At 51.0% G+C, this 17725-nt stretch overlaps 1 protein-coding gene across 1 annotated transcript in view; it reads right to left on the bottom strand.

Annotated features, from left to right (window-relative positions):
- The window catches only part of Cacna2d4 (calcium voltage-gated channel auxiliary subunit alpha2delta 4), a 128101-nt gene that overhangs the window by 6430 nt on the left and 103946 nt on the right, over positions 1–17725 (bottom strand). Inside the window, exons 27-31 of the mRNA XM_074077849.1 lie at positions 11316–11377; positions 10108–10152; positions 9834–9896; positions 687–757; positions 220–295 (exon numbers count right to left, since the gene is read on the bottom strand). Coding sequence (XP_073933950.1) covers positions 220–295; positions 687–757; positions 9834–9896; positions 10108–10152; positions 11316–11377 — 317 coding nt within the window. The remainder of the gene's footprint in view (positions 1–219; positions 296–686; positions 758–9833; positions 9897–10107; positions 10153–11315; positions 11378–17725) is intronic.

Consider the following 17725-nt stretch of genomic DNA (forward strand, 5'->3'; position numbering starts at 1 on the left):
GTAACCTCTCTGCCTGAGGACCCGTCATCTTGCCAGCTCCATCTTGCGTGGGCTGGGCTGAGCATCAGAGCAGGATGCCAGCTAGAATTGGACAGAGTCAAGACTGACCCTGGGACCAGAACACCCAAGGCTGAGTGAGAATGGGGACCAGGCGACCTATTCAGAGGACAGGGCAGAGGATGTGTATCTGGTGGAGGGAAGGCCTAGAGTGACACTCACGCTGGCCAGGGGCTGGGCAGCGCTGTGGTGGTGATCCGGAGGTTTGCACATGGCCTGGTAGTCATACATAGTCACTCTGCAAAATCAGAAACGGTGTGGTGAGGTCAAGACCACCCTCATGCCCTACCTCTGCCTAGGGGGCATGGCTGGCAGGCTTGCTGCTCCCCAGATCAGAAGACAGCTCATATGCAAATGGTGCGCCATGCACATGAATGACTTCAACATATGAAGGGCACAAGTGGCCTGCATTTTAGCTGGTGGCTTTCCAGTGAAGGCTGGGGGGAGGGGTGCTAGGGAGTCCCTCCCAGGGATGTCCACAGCGCTTTGCCACCCCCGCCCCCCATCCTGGTCTGGTGGTTCAGTTCCTGGCTACTTTTGGGGTCTGGTGTTTCCATGAATGGCTTCTAAGGCCAGCACATGACGTCTGTCAGAGCCCATAGGGACTGGGGAAAAGGAAGTCCACTTACTGGCTGAACACCCCCATGCTGAGCAGCTGGGTCATGAGGGCACCGTCCACCTCCCCCAGAAATCGTCCTGCCTGGGAAGGAGGGAGAGAGGGAGAAGGAGAGAGCAGGTAAACACCAAGTTGCTGTGGCTTCTCCCAGGAGATGCCCTTTGGTGGAGCCACTCTGTACACCTGCGCCCCAGTGCCCACCCCCCCCATCACCCTCCCAGAGCTTTCTGAACTATCTTGGCAGTTGGCTGTGGAGTCAGCCGAGAGGGAACAGGATTTTTAAAAACATCCCAGAATTCCTTAGAACAGCTCAGTGTGAATCAAGGCTTGCAGTGAGGTGAAGGGAGCAATTGTGAAACTTGGTTTGGTGTGTGTGTTTTGTGGGGAGTGGAGGGGTGGATGTAAAGCAAGGTTTTTCTGCAGGTCATGATCAGAAAGAGGCAAAGCAGTGTCTCACCCATGCTGGTCACCTCCTCATCCAGCCAGAGGGTGGGGAGCTCTGGCCTTGTCTTTGTTCCTCCCCCCACCCCGCCCCCCCCCCCCCCCCCCCCCCGTCACCTCCCTGACTCTACACTACAGATGTGGCCTTCCCTGACTGGCCTCTCTCACAGCCCCCCATCCCCCCACACCCTTTTCAAAGTCCCCATGGTTGTCACCAAAATCTCAGACAGCTTGGATTTGGTCACACTCTTTGTTATTTCCAAAGAAACGTAAACAGGATCCTCCTTCCTATTGTCCCTCCCGCCTTTCATGATCCAGTCAACAATACGTAGGGGCACCTGTGACTGTGTGCCTGACTGCCTCCTCCAAAGCAGCAAAGCCCTTGCATTCTTGCTGGCTGACACCTAGCCTCTGACTGCTCTTCCCAGCCCACTCCCACCAATGGCTGTGGACCTTCCCTGGCCTCTAGGTTCTGCTGTTTTCACACGTGGCAAGGTAGACTTGGGGTCTTTGGTGTCAGATTTAGATTTGAATTTAGGTTATTTTGAAGATTAAGGATAATGTGTGTCAAACTCATGGCATCCAGCCTGGTAAATGGCAGCCATTATTACAAGCTGCCCTGTGTGGTCGGGCTGTTCTCCCTGCTTATACCCTTCCTCAGTCCTCACACCAACAAGCTTTCCTTTCTCTGTGCTCTGAACGTGTGTGGTTGCATGTCCCTTTGGTCCTGTTGTCATCCTACCTGGTTATACGTAAGTTTTCTCATGTCCCACTGTGTGGAAAACTGCTTGAGAACAGGGACCAACTCTTACTCATCTCTGAATTCTCCAATGTGCATCGCTACCTGTACCTAGCCAGCATGGAACTTGGGCAGGGAAGAGAAGTGGAAGCCTGAGCCAATAGTTATATCAGGTTCTTCATAGAGCGCTTTCTTAGCACCAGGTCTGGAGCCACCTTTCCAAAGGCCTCTGGCTTGGGGGAGCACATCTATGTGGTACAACCTCGACCACAGGTGATGGGAGAAGGCTCAGAGGAGAAATCAACAGAGGGTCAACAGCGGGAAGGGCAGAAACCCTATACCTGGGGAGTCTCCCCCATGCTCTATGAAAAGCCTAAAGCAATGACCAGGGCCAGGACTACCAGTGGAAGAAACATTGCTCTAGCACACAAGCGCAAGCAAAGAGGTCTGGCTGACTTCAGGAAAGCCTGCTACTCTGGGCAGCTTGTGGAGGAGGCCTCCATTATAAGAAGACCAAGGAATTATAAGGAATACCAAGGAACAGATGGAATGTGGGGGGTGGATGGCCCAATGGTGGGCCCAGATGGAATGCAGAAGCAATAGCCAAGCACAAAGAGATGTTCCCCTGCCATCAAAATTCAAATCACGGTCTCAGGAAGGGACAACCAATTAGTAAGGTCCACAAAAACGGAGACAGCCAATCAAAGGTAGCCTACCCAGAAGTATAAAACTTACTCCCAGATCTATGTTGGCACACTATGCTCCTTTACGTAGCCAGCTGTCACTGTCTCCCTTTTGAATGGTGCCTTAATGAATCTTTGCTTTCTCCACTCTCCATCTCAGTAAACTCTTTTACTAACTGCAGCTCCCCAAATCCACTGTCACAGTTGAGTGGACTCCAGGGACCCTTCTTGAGGAACTCGATTTATTCCAACCAAGGTCAGTCCTGGATACTCAGTCAACAATCAGAGAAGTTCTCTTCCAAGTGAGAGGCGATGGTACCATATTAGGTAGTAACCCTGGGGATGCTACCTAGGTTTATATTGCCATGCGGTACAGTCAGCAAATGGGGACCAAAGGCCTCCAAATGTCCCTGACTTTGGAATCTGGGCTAAAGTCAGGAACTATCACTTCCCAAACTGGAATTAAAGAAGAAAATATACTGCCTGCATCCAGTACTATTTCTCATTTGGAAATAGCTCACTTATAAAATTAGAATGTCAGGATGCAGTCTACTAAACACGTGTGGCAGAACTGTAACTTCAGAAGCTGACAGGTCAATGACAAAAGCAAATTGGAGAAAAACCAGATTTGGGGCCAGAGGCATGCAGACTTGGCCAAGCTCTGCTGTTGCTTTGCCTGAGTTCCCCACATCTTATTCACAAGACATGAAGTGAGTACAATGCAAAAACAAATGACATACACAGGACAGTCATCAAGAGCTTTAGACAGTTTGGACAGATAGAGAGGAACACATTCGCCATAACACAGGACAGTCTGATGGCCAGTGCCTCCAATGGTGGCCTGACAGGAACAGGTGTCTCTGCAGAGGCAGTGGATGGAGCAGGTCATCAGAGTGAGGCAGGATAGATAGGTGAGGAGACAGGGAAACAATAATTGGTCCTATATATATATATATATATATATATTTTTTTTTTTTTTTTTAAATACTAGGGTTTGAACTTGGCTTCATGCTTGCTAGGCAGACACTCTACCACTTGAGCCACCCCACCAGCTCTCAGACTCAGACATAGGAGCAAGAAGGGAAAAACTGAAAACCTAGAGCAGCTAGCCACCCTCCCACCTCACTTTAGACATTAAGTTATAAGAAGAGGGAGACATAAAGGAGCTCCCTGCCCTCTGCCTCCCTCTTTGAGATGTTAAGATGCTGCAAGACTCCTTGGAGGGGCAGAGGGACAGAAAGAATGAAAGGCTTGTCTAGCAAAGGGAAGTCCTAAAACTCACCTATTGTCTGTGTTTTGGCTAGGCCTGGACGACCTCTTCCTGTTTTAGCCCCCATCTTGTCTTAGTGATTAGAGGTGGCTAGATTTGGCCATCAGAGTGTTCCCTCAGCTCAGAAAGTATACAACCACAGATACAAGCACCACTTGGAGTCTTTTCTCCTGTTTCTTGTGTGGGGAGCAGGAATTGTTTCTTCCTTTCCTCCATGCTTACTTTTCCTTATTACACCAAAATAAATCCTTGCTGAAATGTCCACCTTGTGAGATTTCCTTGTTGTGAGACATCTTGAAATGCTTTTCACGTGTAGATTTCAAGTACCTGTGATTTTGGGTGGAAACTGGGAAGCTGTGGGAGCCCCCTCATCCCTCATCCAGTAATAAGAGGAGTCAAGGGCATGGCAAGGACAGAAAAGCACACAGGAAAGTGAGAGGCACCTAACCTGCTATTCTTCAAGGCCCAGCCCTAAAGCCACAGGAAGTTCTCCCCATCTCTGAAACTTGAGTGACCCCTCTCAACTGGGTTGGCTCTTTGCTGTTCCAAGAACTGTGTGTTCCTTGTTTCTCCATCCTAGTCAGACCCTATTTATGGGACTTGTCTCTGCCCTGTCCCCCAGCCCACACAGTGTAGTGTTCATGGTTATGTAAGAGGTACTTAAACTGGTTTTGCTGAAAAGCAACGACTCCTTACTCAGGGCCACAAATTACCTAAAAGGAGGAGCTAGCAAGGCATCCCTGCCTTCATTTTGCATCTGTTTTTGCTCTAAGCCATTCTCTTTCCAGTCACTTTGCAATCATCTTGGATTCCAGGAAGGACAGAATTGATAACATCTTTATGACAAGGGAAAGAAATTACCTCTCACAGTAGAGCCTCCTCAAGATGGACCAGCTGCCAGGTGACTCTGGATATTAACTTCTGGAACCCCAAGAATAAGGCCACACCCGTGACTGAGACTGTTTAGCTATGCATAACTTTTGTAGTTCTTTGTCTATTTCAATTTAAAGCTCATATCTGTATCCTGAAGATGGGCTGAGTGCCTATCTGCCTCTTCCCACAGCATTTCCTGGCCATGGAATAAATCTCCTTTCTCTGACTTTGCCATGTCTCTTTATTTGCTGTATAGGGGTGAGTGGCCAGACCAGCCAAGTGGAACAGCCTGGAGTCCAAAACTTTGGTTTCAGTTAGTCTCCATATTTGCTGAAGTAATGTATGAGGGAATGAATGAATGACTGAGACTTCTCTCCCTAGGACAGGGATGTGGGGTGAATATCAACCTTTGGGCAATGTGGGCCCAAGTTCCTACAAGCCTGTTTCATTCTCTTAACTAATTGCAGGCATATTCACCAACTGCCCTGTTGTTCACACACTTGCTTCTGAGAAGGGAGGTCCCTTCTATCTATTTATCCTAAACACTGGAAAAAAACATCATCCTCCTCTGCAAATAAACAACTCCATTTTCTAGACTACGTTACTCAGCAGAAAACATCCCCTCTCTCCTCCTTTAATAAGGCAACCTTACTTTAACAATGGCAGCAATGTGCTCTATTTAAAGAGACTACATTTCCCAGAAGCCCCTGTGACAAGAACTGGCCAATGAAGTTTGAGAAAAGCCATAGGTAAGGACTTCTGGGAATTTGCTTAAAGGGAAAGACTCAGCTAAAGACAGGCCTCCCCACCCTCCGCCCCCCAATCCTCTGTAGTCCTCCCCTTTCTCTGGAAAGTGGATTAGAAGGCAGGAGATCTGCTAACTATGTTGTCATCTTGAGGATGGGGATACCTGGTGACTTCAGAAAGCCATGCTAGGCCTGGGCTGCCTTGACCCACTCTTCTATGAGAGAATCAACCTGTGGCTTGTTTAATGACTGTAGTAGGGACCCCTATTTGTAGAGAACATAATTCCTAGCTCATGTAGTTTCTTTTGACCTTTGTCAGAGTTAGTACCTCAGATTGAATTTCTGAACCTGCAAAGTCAAAGTCCAAACATGGACTTTGGGTCCCTTGTCAAATTAGGACCCCAGACTTAACGTGGTGCTGCACACACAGCTCAGCACTATGGAGAGGTTTGCTGCCGTATGGCACCTCTTTTGCGGGGGACACATAAGCAAGGGTTCGTGGGTTGGCTGGGCTCCCTGAGTTTAGTGTGCAATGAATTTGGGAGGAAGGCAAGGTCCTGTGAGGACCACCCAGGAGCCTGGAGGGGGAGCAAATGGGCTCCAGGCAGCAAAGAACTCAGAACTAATTAGATTCCTTCTGGTTGGGTGCTCTGGTTAATTTGCCTGGGGTGTATGGGGTGTATAGCTCAAGGCTGCAGCTCAAATATCCTCTGTCCCCAGACAGAAGGGGTGCTCTCAACTCTGGTAATAGAATGGGACAAATGCCACATGGCCTCCTTACCCAGAGACAGCCTCAATTTCTTCTTCTCTAAGAAAGGGACACTCATTCTCTTAAGGGTATGAGATTAAATGAGTCCTTGCCTGTGAAGTCATTGTGCCTGGTTCCTAGCGAGAATGAATTTCTTTTCATTCCTTTCTCAGCTGGTGCCCAGAGCTGAGCTATGGAGTCTCTTGACAGGTGCCTTTGGCCACAAAGGGGGTGCTGGGAAGAACGTGGAATGTGGCCAGCCTGGGAAAGCCACCTAGAGAGCTGCCTCTGCCTGGGCAGTGGCCCTAGGGTTCTGGTGACCTGGTAGATTTTCTTACTGAAGCTCACATTCTGGAAGCTCAGAGGGACGAGGGAGAGCTGCCGCTGGGACATAGGGAAGGAGGGGAGCCAGGCCCAGCACAGGCATGGCCTTGACCAAGCTCGAGAAGATGCTAGTTGTCTGGGCTTTGCTGCATCTTGTGAAGACGGTTTTGAAACTCCACAGGTGGAGCTACCCACAAGCAAATGACAGAAATTGGATTCTCCAGAGCCAGGCTGACATTTCTATTGGAGATATTACAGTGCTCCACAGGCCTCTGCCACTGTCCTGACCATAGCTCTCTGTGTTTACTTATAGTCCCCAAATTGAGGACTGACTATAATCCTGTCATTCCTAGTTCTTTACCTAACAGAACTCTCCCAGTTCCCTGAACTGGGAGAGGCCTAGGGATTCCATGGGTAATCTGTAGCCTGGAACCCACCAGGGTGGAGGGCCTGGAGTGAGGAGGGGCACGGCAGGGTTTTGGGAAGAATCTTTCCATATGGTGCAGCAGCAGGCTTTGTTCCCCAGACCCTTGGGTGAACCTGAAGAGGGGCAAGGAGCAGCCAGAACCTTACCCAGCCAGGAAGTGCATCTGGATCCCAGCGACCAGCACTAAGTCCTAGGCAGCAGTTCTGAAACCTCCCTTCCTCCACTCCCCTACCCCATCATCTGGGAGGCTGCCCCCAGGGGTTATGAGTGGGTGGGCCTGCAACAAGCTCCCAGGCACTGATGCCCAGCCCTCCAACCACATTCTGAGTTTCAGGGATAAGGGGTAGAACAGTGAGACTGAATGCATTGAGGACGGGCCAGGCCAGACTGTGTTGCCCTTGACTGACAGCACACGTGTGTATGGGAAGGCGGGAGGGAGAGAGGGGACAAGTTGATTAGGTGGGTAGGAGTGTATAGTTCACAGTCACTGCAGACTCCAGGTAGTGGCGTCCTGTGTAAGTCCCTCCTGTTGAGTACAGGTTGGACCTAGCAACTGGCTCTACCCTATGGAATTTGGTAAAGCCATGGAGCGTCACTGCTGAGATCAGGATTGAAGAGACTGTGGGCTCCATTTCACTCCCGTTACCTTGGGCTCATGCCAGTAATTTTGGGGTGCGTCATGCAGATACATAACAGTATCTCTGTAGCTACTCTGCTGCAGAGGTGTTGAATGGATGAGTTTTTTAAAAGCAAAAATGGACAAATGGATGATGGATGGGCAGATGGACAGACAGCGGAGCAAGCAGCATTAGCACTAGGCTTTCCACTGCGCTTGCTCACACTGAGGCCAGGTCAGCCCCTTGCACAGTTGTTGTCTGCCATGTGTCAGGCACTGTGCTCGGCTCCAGGGGCAGAGTTGTCCAGAGTAAGAAAAGAGGAGCTGAGCCTTGTCAAGTTACTGCTGTTCATCAGCCTCGACACAAGTCTTTGAACCTAACCCAGGGGTCAAGAATCTTGGCCCTTGGCTTTCAGGGTTGTGGCGGCATTGGTCCTAACTTTATGAGACTCAGTCAAGTCAGCGAAATGAATGAAGTCTGATCTGGGCTGGGGATCAGGACAGGAGGCTGACCATTCGGAAGATGGGGACTTGGAACCTGTCACAACCTCCAGGCCAGGCCAAGCTGTCAAGGTCATTAACCCTGCCCTACAAATGCTCAAGTCCGTGAAAACCAGCAGTCTCCCACTTGGTCTCCCTTATCCGAGGTTGTTCCCAGTGCTATCACAATTCGTGAAGATGTGAGCAGATGTGGTCCGGGTAGAACAGGACCAAAGTAGTCCTTGGGTTACACAAAAGCCCAGGAGTGGGGGTGAGGAGGTCTGGCACTGGGATGCCTCCTGCCCTCAGGCCCTTAGAGGAGACTGGGACCCACAACCAATCTCTGTCATGCAGGCAGTGAGGAGCAGGGCACTAGTGGCTGAAGACAGCAGAGTGTCCCCAAGCCTCTTTCCAGTCAGGGGGTCAACTTCTGTCATCACCCACTTTTCTGCCAGAGCAAATGAGAAGTACTGAACAGACTGGCTCTGTCTAACGTCAAGCAATGTGTCCAAATGGGGCGTGAAAGGGAAAAGGGGACAAAGAGAGACAGGGGCCCCGGTGACCATAACAACCATGAGTGGCTGGAGTTCCTCCTCAAAGCATCTAGATTGTCGGCCAGGGCCCACTTTTAGGAGGAGGAAAATGAGTGAAATACCTTCTCTACACTAATCTGCTGAGACATGTTGTAAGTTAAGTTAAAAGCCGTTCTCTGGGCATCCATGATCCTTTAGTGCTTCTTCTTGTTCAGTTGCCATCAGTCTCTACTCTCCTTTCAAGGCCTGGGCCCTGCTTTCTGCCATATTCTGACGACTTTGAACCCTCAGCCCCACTCTGGTCACTGCCTTGTGGGGCAAAAATAGCCTTGACCACTATCCAGTCAGGGTGGGCACTGAGCCCACTCTGCCAACATCTGGACGTCTAGAGTTTCAGGTTTGAGTGAGTTAGACCTCATGTGTTCCATCCCCTGATTTTCAGGGGGAAGAAAGTGGGCTGTGGAGGATGCTTGACCAAGTCACATATCTAATTAACGGCAAAGCCCATGCCGAGCCAAACACAGGTCAAACCTCACCTGAGGTTCTGGCTGGAGGCTTGGGCTACCCTTCTGGGCTTGCTTCAAGGAAATGGTTTAGGTGAAAATTCTCAAGTTTGGTTCAGGTTCTTTTTTAGTATGGTTCCTGCTTAAATAATTGGTTTTAGGACCTAGTTTGGGGCTCAGCAAATATAAAGTTATCATTGTAACTCTCTCTTTTGCCTTTGAGCACAAGCCGAGTCCAGGAGATATCAACCTGCCAGAGGGTAGCCAGAATATGGGGGGCTGGACTTGCTGCTAGAATGGAATTTTTCATGAGGAGGTCTGGAAAGGAGAGGGACACAGGGTGGGGATGCCCGGCCCCTCTGTGCCCATATGGTAGAAGGGGTAGGAGGAGGGCTGGGGGGAGTGAGACGTGATTAGTAGGTGTGCTCAGGACTTGGGACTGCTCCCTGAAGCTCAGGCCAACCAGGCATTCTGAAACACGGGTGCAGTGTGGTCAGGCACACCTGTGTGTGGTCCATGGGAGAGGCCAGGTTACTTACAGACAAAATAAGGAAGTCTTATTTTCTCTGATCACCTAAGTGGGAAAGGGTTCCAAGTTTTGTAATCTAGCTGTGTTGACTTTGGATTCAGGAAAACCACTCTTTTCAGACTTTTACTTGAATTTGCTCCAAGGCAGGGTTAGCACCGCAGCCTTTAGCCCTCACTTCTGCCCGAGTGGCTGCGGGAGGCCTTGACGTCCTGTCCTTTCTCCCCATTCTATCTTCCCTGGTCACTTACCTCTTGGGACCTCTCTGAGATCAGAATGAAGCCATTGTTGTCTGTGACAAAGCAGTCCAAATCCTGAGGAAAATGCCGGGAAAGGAGGTCATGGCCAGGGGTCTGATCACTGACCCCTGGTCCTCTTGGGAAGGTGGGCCTCAGTAGGGTGAAAAGATGTTCCCTGTGGAGCCCAGCAAGACAGGGGAGGGAAGGGGACATTTGGGAAAGCCTGTGGGAGGGGGTGGATTGGGGGCTGCACCTCAACCCTTCTCTTCACATGGGAAGAGCTTACACTGTCCTCACAGCTCTTCGGGCACGGCCCCTCCACAGCACTGCACTGGAATGAAGAACAGCAGTTGTAAGTGGTGTGTGCCCGAGCGTGTGTGTGTGTGTGTGTGTGTGTGAGGCGTGTATTTGGTGAGCTTTCATGTATGTGTGTGAGCATGGCAGATGCGTTACGAGTGTGTAACGTGTGGTACATTTGTGGTGTGTATGAGAATGTGGGGAGTGGTGGATACACGTGTGCTTACAGTACACGTGTGGTGTGAGTGTGGAGTGTGCGCCTGTGTGGATCGTGTTTATGTGTGGGTTATATGTCTGCTTGTGTGCAGTGTGTGGTGTGTATGTGGAGTGCATGTTACATGTGGAGGGTCTACGTGTGGTGTGAATGTGGAGTGTGTGAGTGCACTGTGTGTGTGGTACACATGTAGTGGGTATGTGTTGTGTGCGTCTGGATGTGTACGTGTGTGATATGTGTGTTGTGTGTGGAGGTGTACCTGGGCATGTATGGGGTGTGTGTGTTGTGTGTGTGACAGGCAGATAGCATGTGTGCATGTGTGAGGTGTGCCTCAGTGGGTTAGGGGGCTGAGCAGCAGACCCTTGCTGGCTGGCAGCCTGCCAGGCACAGCGGGTCCACCATCAGATGCCTCCTGGGATAGCTTCAGGGCTTGCCCCAGTCAATAGGGGTCCCCTTTGCCCTCCCATTCCTCTCCTTTCATTCCTGGGCTCCCTGGACCTGGTTAAAGTAAGGGTGGGCAGACAGTGTTTGGACATGGAGGAAAAGAAGAGGCTGCTCACTATGGGGTAGACTGAGGCTGTGTGGAGGGCAGTGAGGGCCCCTGGGAAGTGAGAGCTGAGGCTGAGGGTTCTGGGGGAATGAGGGTGAGGGCAGGGGCAGAAGGATGTAGATAAGGTACAGCTCTTGCTGGACAGCAGTCAGGGCCTGAGCATTGGAAGGGAGGCTGCTGTGAGCAGGGCTGGGCGGCAGCTGTGGCCCAGGGGTCCCCCTGTCTTGCCTTTTGTCACTGGATCTGATGGGGAGTGAGCATGGATGGGAGGGCTGGGGACCAGAGATAGAGGCTCAGGGGAGCATAGGGAGCAGGCTCTGGGACAGCACCCACTGGCTGGGCGAGGTGGTGGTGAGGCACAGTGGGTAGGGGCCCTCCTCACGTGGCAGCACATGGAGTCCTGTAACTCTGGCCTGGCCCACACGTCACCTACCTGCCTTGTGGCTGCCCAGAACTGGCGCTGGAGGAAGTCCACCCGCATTTGGACGCCCACTGCTGCAGGGAGGCAGGAAGAGGAGGGCAAGGGCAGGCATGTGTTTTGGGGAGGGGGTGGTGGGAGGGAAGAGACAGTGAGAGAAGAAAATAGAAGCAAGTTAGAGAGAGAGGAGGTGCGTCAGCAGGCGCCAAGGGGAAAGATAGCACCCGGCTGGCGGAGCGGATGGAGCTGAGTCAGACGCAGAGTGCGAATCCCAGGCTCTGGGAGTGGGAGTGGGAGGGCTGGCGGGAGAGGAGAAGCCAGGCTGGCCCTTCTGTCTGCCACAAGAGAGATGGGGCTCCCAGGCCAGACAGCATGACAGACAGAGTTACCTGCAGGTCCCTGGGAGCTCAAGGCAGGGACTGGGCACAACTCTGTCCCTTTCCCACTGATGCAAAACCAGGCCAAGGGGCCAGGTCATTTGTGCAAGATCACGGGGTGAACTAGGGGCCCTTGTGGGCCCAACAATGTGTAGCGCTTCTAAGATCTTAGTCCTCATGGAACACCGTGTTTTACACCCATTTCTTCTCACTCTCCTTTCTGAAAGTCATGGCCAGATTCAGCCAGTGTGCAGGCACTTTACAGGAAAGGTTAAGCCACCATTAGCATGCAAATGTTACTCTTTGATGTCTCTGCTCACAGGGCCACCCTGCTCCTTTGATTCTCAAATACGCTGGGAGAACCCCGGTGGGCGCTCCCACACTAAGAGAAATCTGGGACAAAGAGCTCCAGGAAAACTTAGGGCCAAAGAATAAAGAGAAAAGGCAGGTTACGCTGGACAGAAAAAGAATGCTAAAAGTAGGCCAGTGTCTTAGTGTCTGGTTGGTTGCTTTGGATGTGGTAGGCACCTTCCGTGTGTGTGAGCTTTTAAGTCCTCTGGCAAGCTGATACTATTATTATTCGAATTTCACAAGTGGAGGAAACGCAGGCCGTACAGAGATCTCATGGCTTGCCCAAGTCACCAGCTTGGAAGTGACAGAACCAGGAGAACCAGGGCCTTGTTCTGGCCTGGGTCCCTCTGGCTCTAAGGTATGGGCTCATATCCTCTCTACCCTCTGTACCTGGGTGAGTCCTGGGAGGCAGGAAGGGGCTGCAGGACAGGGCAAGCCTCTCTCCCAAGCTGGGCTTCAGTTTTCTCCTCTGTAAAATGAACCCATGGGCTTGTGTTCTCAACCATTATCCCACGTGCAAGAGAAGTTCTAAAGTGAGTCCGTACCCTTGACCTTGGGAAAGATTTCCAGGGCCATCTTTCTGATATGAGGACAGAAAGATGCACTCCACAATGCACTGGAGTCCCAGTGTGGCACAGAGGTACAAATTGCCTCATTTCTTCCTTCATTCTGGAATGAGCCTGGCTAGAGAGGTTTGATGGGCAAGGTCAAGGGCCAGAGTTCTAGGACTGGTTATTCCAGGGTAGCAGTCTGAATTGGTTTCCTCAGTTGTAAAATGAGTCATGATTACAGTTAGCCTTGAAAGACAAAATGAGTACACCATTGCTGAGGCTCAGGTGAGATCATGGGTGAGCCCATTATTCTGGTCAGGAGCCTTGGTTTTGAAACTCTGGTGAGCACCCCACCCCCTGGAGGGTTGCTTAGAACCCTACAGGCAGAGCTGGGGGTGTGGCTCAAGTGGTAGAGCACCTACTGAGCAAGTGCAAGACCCTGAGTTCAAATGTCAATACTGGAACAAAAACAAAAACTCACAAGCAGTATTTCTCATGCAGGAGGAGAGGTGGGGCTTTTGAATCTGTATTTCTAGTGTTCCCAGGTGATGCTGCAGCAGTTCCCAGCACTATATTTTGGGAACCCCTGTTCTGAAGCATCCCTGTGTGACTTAGCCTTCTAAGGCAATGGAGATGTCCCATCTCTGTGCTGTCCCAAACCGTAGCCATGAGCCACCAGTAGCTGCTGAGTACTTGAAGTGTGGCTGGGTGAGACAGAGGGCCTGAATTATTCAATTAACATAGAAATAGCCACATACTGTTGGAGGCTACCACATGAGACAGTGTGGTTCTAGAGCTAATCCAAGTTTGCAGATAAGGTCTCTCCCCTCCCTGAGAGGCCCAGGAGGCTTTGTGGGTCCCGGCCAGCCTGCTGGAACTGGTCCCATGATGTGCGAACAGCTGAGTTCTTTGGGAACTTCTTTGTTGCTTCAAGGTCCTGGGGGCTGAAAGGGGTGGATGAGAATGGGACAGGTGGACCCACTTGTTGGTTCATGACAAAGATGAGAGACACAGACATGCCCACCTTCAGCAAGTGAGGCATGTGGTTGGCTCCAGCACAGGTGGGCCCCCCCTCATCCAGATCACCTTTCTCTCCCTGCTGTTCACCTGCTATTTCCTAATAAGGCTGTGGTAGATTTCTCTCACCTATAGAAACAGACTGAGTGAAGGAACATTGTCAAAAGGACACAGAATGATCAGATTCGGGGAATTTAAGGAAGCTTATTTGACCCCCTCATTGGTGGGTGGTCAAAGAGGTCACAGTTAGTCTTGCTGGTGTCTGTGATTTGAGCTTATAATAACACTCTACTCTTCTTCTCAGTCGCTCAGAGTCAAGTCTCATGAAATCATGTGATTTTTCCAAAATGGGAGGGGATCTACAATCATAGAATCTAACCTAAGGAGTCCAGAGAGGTAGGGCTTAATTCTGCTCCAATGAAAGTCAGTTTTTTATGGCCAGGCACAGTGGCTCACACCTGCAATCCCAGCTACTTGGGAGGCAGAGATTGGGAGGATTGAGGATCAAGGCTAGTTGGGGGCAAGAAGTTAGTGAGACCCCCATATCAAGCAACAAGCCAGATATGGAGGTATATGTCTGGAGTACCAACTGTGGAGGAGGCATAGGTAGGAGGATCACACCCAAGGCCAACTCTAGGGCAAAAAGCAAGACCCTATCTGAAAAATAACCTAAGGCACAGGGGATGGAGGTGTGGCTCAAGTGGTAGAATGCCTGCCTAGCAAGTGGGAGGTCCTGAGTTCAAACCCTGCTACCACGCACACACACACAAAGAAAAGAAATGTCATGTTTTGAGGTTCCTTGGGCAGAAATGGAGGAGTAGGGCACACAGCAGGTTCCCCCCCATGGGTTCCACCTCAGAAGGGGACCATTAGCTCCTGCACGGCAAGTTCTGTGTTCTTTGCAGAACTGGGAAATTTGCATGGGCATTGCAAACTGAACATGTTCAAAACCAAACACTGGGCTTCCCTCCCAAAGCCTGCCCTTCTTGGGACAGCCTCTTGTCAAGGCACACTCTCCACTAATGGCTGTCATTTCCCCTGCTCCATCCAAGCTCTGCAGATCCTGGTTCCAGCACTCCATAAATCTGTCCATCTTTCTCCACCTCCACCATTGGTTCCAGTGGCCCAGCCAACACCTCTCCTGCTTGGCCTAATGCAGCATCCCTCTTCTTCTCATCCCACCTCTCTGTGATCCCTTCTCCACACAGCCGTGAGCGTGATCTTACCAAAAGACTTAAACCCTTGCTTAACCACCGTCCCCCATGCCTTCCCTTTGCCTTTGAACAAAATCTGGACTCCTTTGTAATGTGGCCAGGGCCTGTGAGACCCTGCATGAGCTAGTCCTGCTGGTGTCTGATCTCAGCATCAATCACTTTCTCCCTCAAACATGTTCAGCCTATTCCTACTCTAGGGTATTGGCACCAGCTGTGTCTCCTCCTGGAATGCTCTTCCTCTAGAACTCTACATGGCTGGCTGAAACCATTATCAGATCTCATTTCCTGGAGAACTCTTTCCTGACCTCCCCAGATAAAGCGGTTCTCCCCTTCACCATTCATTTTCTATCTTATTGCTTTTTCTTTGTTTCTTTTCTTTTCCCTTTTTTTGGCAATACTGAGGTTTGAACTCAGGGCCTTGCACTTGCTAGGTAGTCTCTCTAATGCTTGAGCACACCCCCAGTTCTTTTTACTTTACTCATTTTTCAGAAAGGGTCTCGTTTTTTTGCTCAGGCCAGCAGGAACTGAGATCTTTTCATGTAGCTGGGATGACAGGCATGTCCCAACCATCACCCCAGCTTTTTATTAGTTCAGACGCAGTCTCACTAATTTGTTGCTCAGACTAGCCTCCAATCTCCGTCCTCCTCATCCTCACCTCTCAAGTAGCTGGGATTACAGGTATAAGCCACACGTCTGGCCACCTCTGTTTTCTAAGTGACATGATTTGTTTACCTACTTGATTTCTCATTTATTGCTTGTCTCACTCCATTGAAATGGAGCTATCAGTAGACAAAGGAACCAAGTTCTGTTTCTTAGTACCTACCACATTGTGTAGATCAATAAATCTTTCTTGGACTAAGATAAATAAAAACAATCTGAGTCAGCCACTTGACTGGGAAGGAAATTCTGCACGGTCTCACTTTCCCTTATCTTTTAGATTCAGGACTTTTTTTCTTTCTTGTGGTACTGGGACTTGAACTCAGGGCCTACACCTTGAGCCACTCCACCAGCCCTTTATTTGTAATGGGTTTTTTTCAAGATAGGTCTCGAGAACTATTTGCCTGGGCTGGCTTCAAACCTCGATCCTCCTGATCTCTGCCTCCTGACTAGCTAGGACTACAGGAGTGAGCCACCGGCACTCTACTAAGTTCAGGACCCTTCTGAGCTTCTTCCTCCCCTATGGAGCCCACTCCTAAATTCATAGCACCTTGGAGACTTAGCTGTGCTCCAAGTCCCTTGAAGACCTCAGAAGCGGTCCTCTAGGAAATGGGAGATTTAACTGAAACACAAAGAAGAGCTTGCTCCTGGTGAGAACTCTAAGATGCCTTGGGGGAGGGGAGGGAAGGAGAGAGGAACATGGAGGTATCTTCAGCAGCAGGTCAGCTCTGCTCCTCTGTGCCCAGTGGCTCCTACCTGGAGTCATTTCACATCCTGTCATTTCCTGCCTCACCGTGCATTTCAACCCCTGGCCCAGGATCTCTGTTGTGCTGGGATGGTGGACTGTTGTTGGAGGCCCTGCTGGAGCCTTCTCCTGGGAGGAGGACCACCTGGCCAGCTGGTCCTTTCCCCTCCATCGTCTCCCAGCAGCCTGATGCCTGCAGGAGTTGTGCCATGTGACTGCATTTGCAGACAAGCTCAGAACTCTGGGTGAGGACGGTTAGGGAAAGGGATGGGAATGTGAGCAAGACCTTTCTGGTGGTCTCCTCAATGTGTTATTAAGAGACCTTCCCTCATGCCTGTGCCTGCCAGGCCTGGGTTTTAGACCTTAACCTTGGTTCCCAGGGGACCTGCTAACTCTTGGACTCTTTTTCTCCTGCCCCAGCCCACCTGAATCTCCTCTCACCCCTGTCCTCCCTGCCCTGGGCTGCCTCTTGCCTCTCCCCTCCTGCTTGTCTTTCCACAGTGACCCTGCTCCTTCCTCCAGAGCAGCTTTGCTTTAAGAGCCCCTCAGCTCGGCTCACAGACAGCCTTCAAGAGCACCTCAATGAGGCCACAGGCGGCAGACGGCTTCTCAAAATGTGTGCCCTTGCTCCACGTCCTGACTGTCACCTTGCTGCTTTGTCATCACGGGATGCCAAAACAAGACAGCTGCACAGGTGCACACAAAGGCACGAACACACATGCGCACGCACGAGTCCATACTCACAGACATGATCCCTCTGGAGAGTCCTGAGCTCCAGGAATCAGAGCTCCATCTTTCCCCTTCCGGTCCTTGCACCTGCGATGACCTGCCACTTCCTACTCAGCCTGAATAGCCCAGTCCCGTGGTTAGATGGAGGGAAAATGCAGAGTAGGAGGGGTCTGTCTATCATGCAAGCTGGGGACCTGGTGGGTAGGTGATCAGCAAGGCCTGGGCTGCCCAGTTAATAACTGCTATCTACCTCACAACTCCTCGAGAAGCAAGAGTCAATGGGTCATTGACAAGAAGGCCTTGTGGCCGGAGGAAGTGGGTTGAGGCTAGGTCGGTCTTGAGCATTTCACCACAAGGGGGTCTGGAGAAAATGCCATAGGCCAGAGAAGATCAAGACACATAGATCAAAGGACACTTCACTGCATTCCACTTGAGTTTTAAGGAGAGGAGGCTACCCACTCAGAAAAGGATCCACTTTCATGAAATGCGGAGGCAGGGTGTGCTGGGGAGAGGTGATAGCCACCTTGTGGAAAGGTGCAACAGCAGGGATCGCCCAGAAGGTAAGCAGCGTCTCTCCTCCCCCTTGGACAGCAGTCCCATTCTGCTGCCTATGGCAGAGTAGACAGAGAGAGGGTGCAGAATGGTCCTGCCCTGAGTCAAGGGGACCCCGCCCCCCCCAGCCCTGTTCTGGTGGAGGAAGGACCCAGATACCTGACATGTTGCCCACAGCTGAGCCATCTGTTCAAGGGGGGTGGGTCCCATGCTCTAGGCTGGGAGGAGGGAA

This window comes from Castor canadensis, chromosome 6 (assembly GCF_047511655.1).
Source record: "Castor canadensis chromosome 6, mCasCan1.hap1v2, whole genome shotgun sequence".
In the NCBI taxonomy this organism is placed as follows: Eukaryota; Metazoa; Chordata; class Mammalia; order Rodentia; family Castoridae; genus Castor; species Castor canadensis.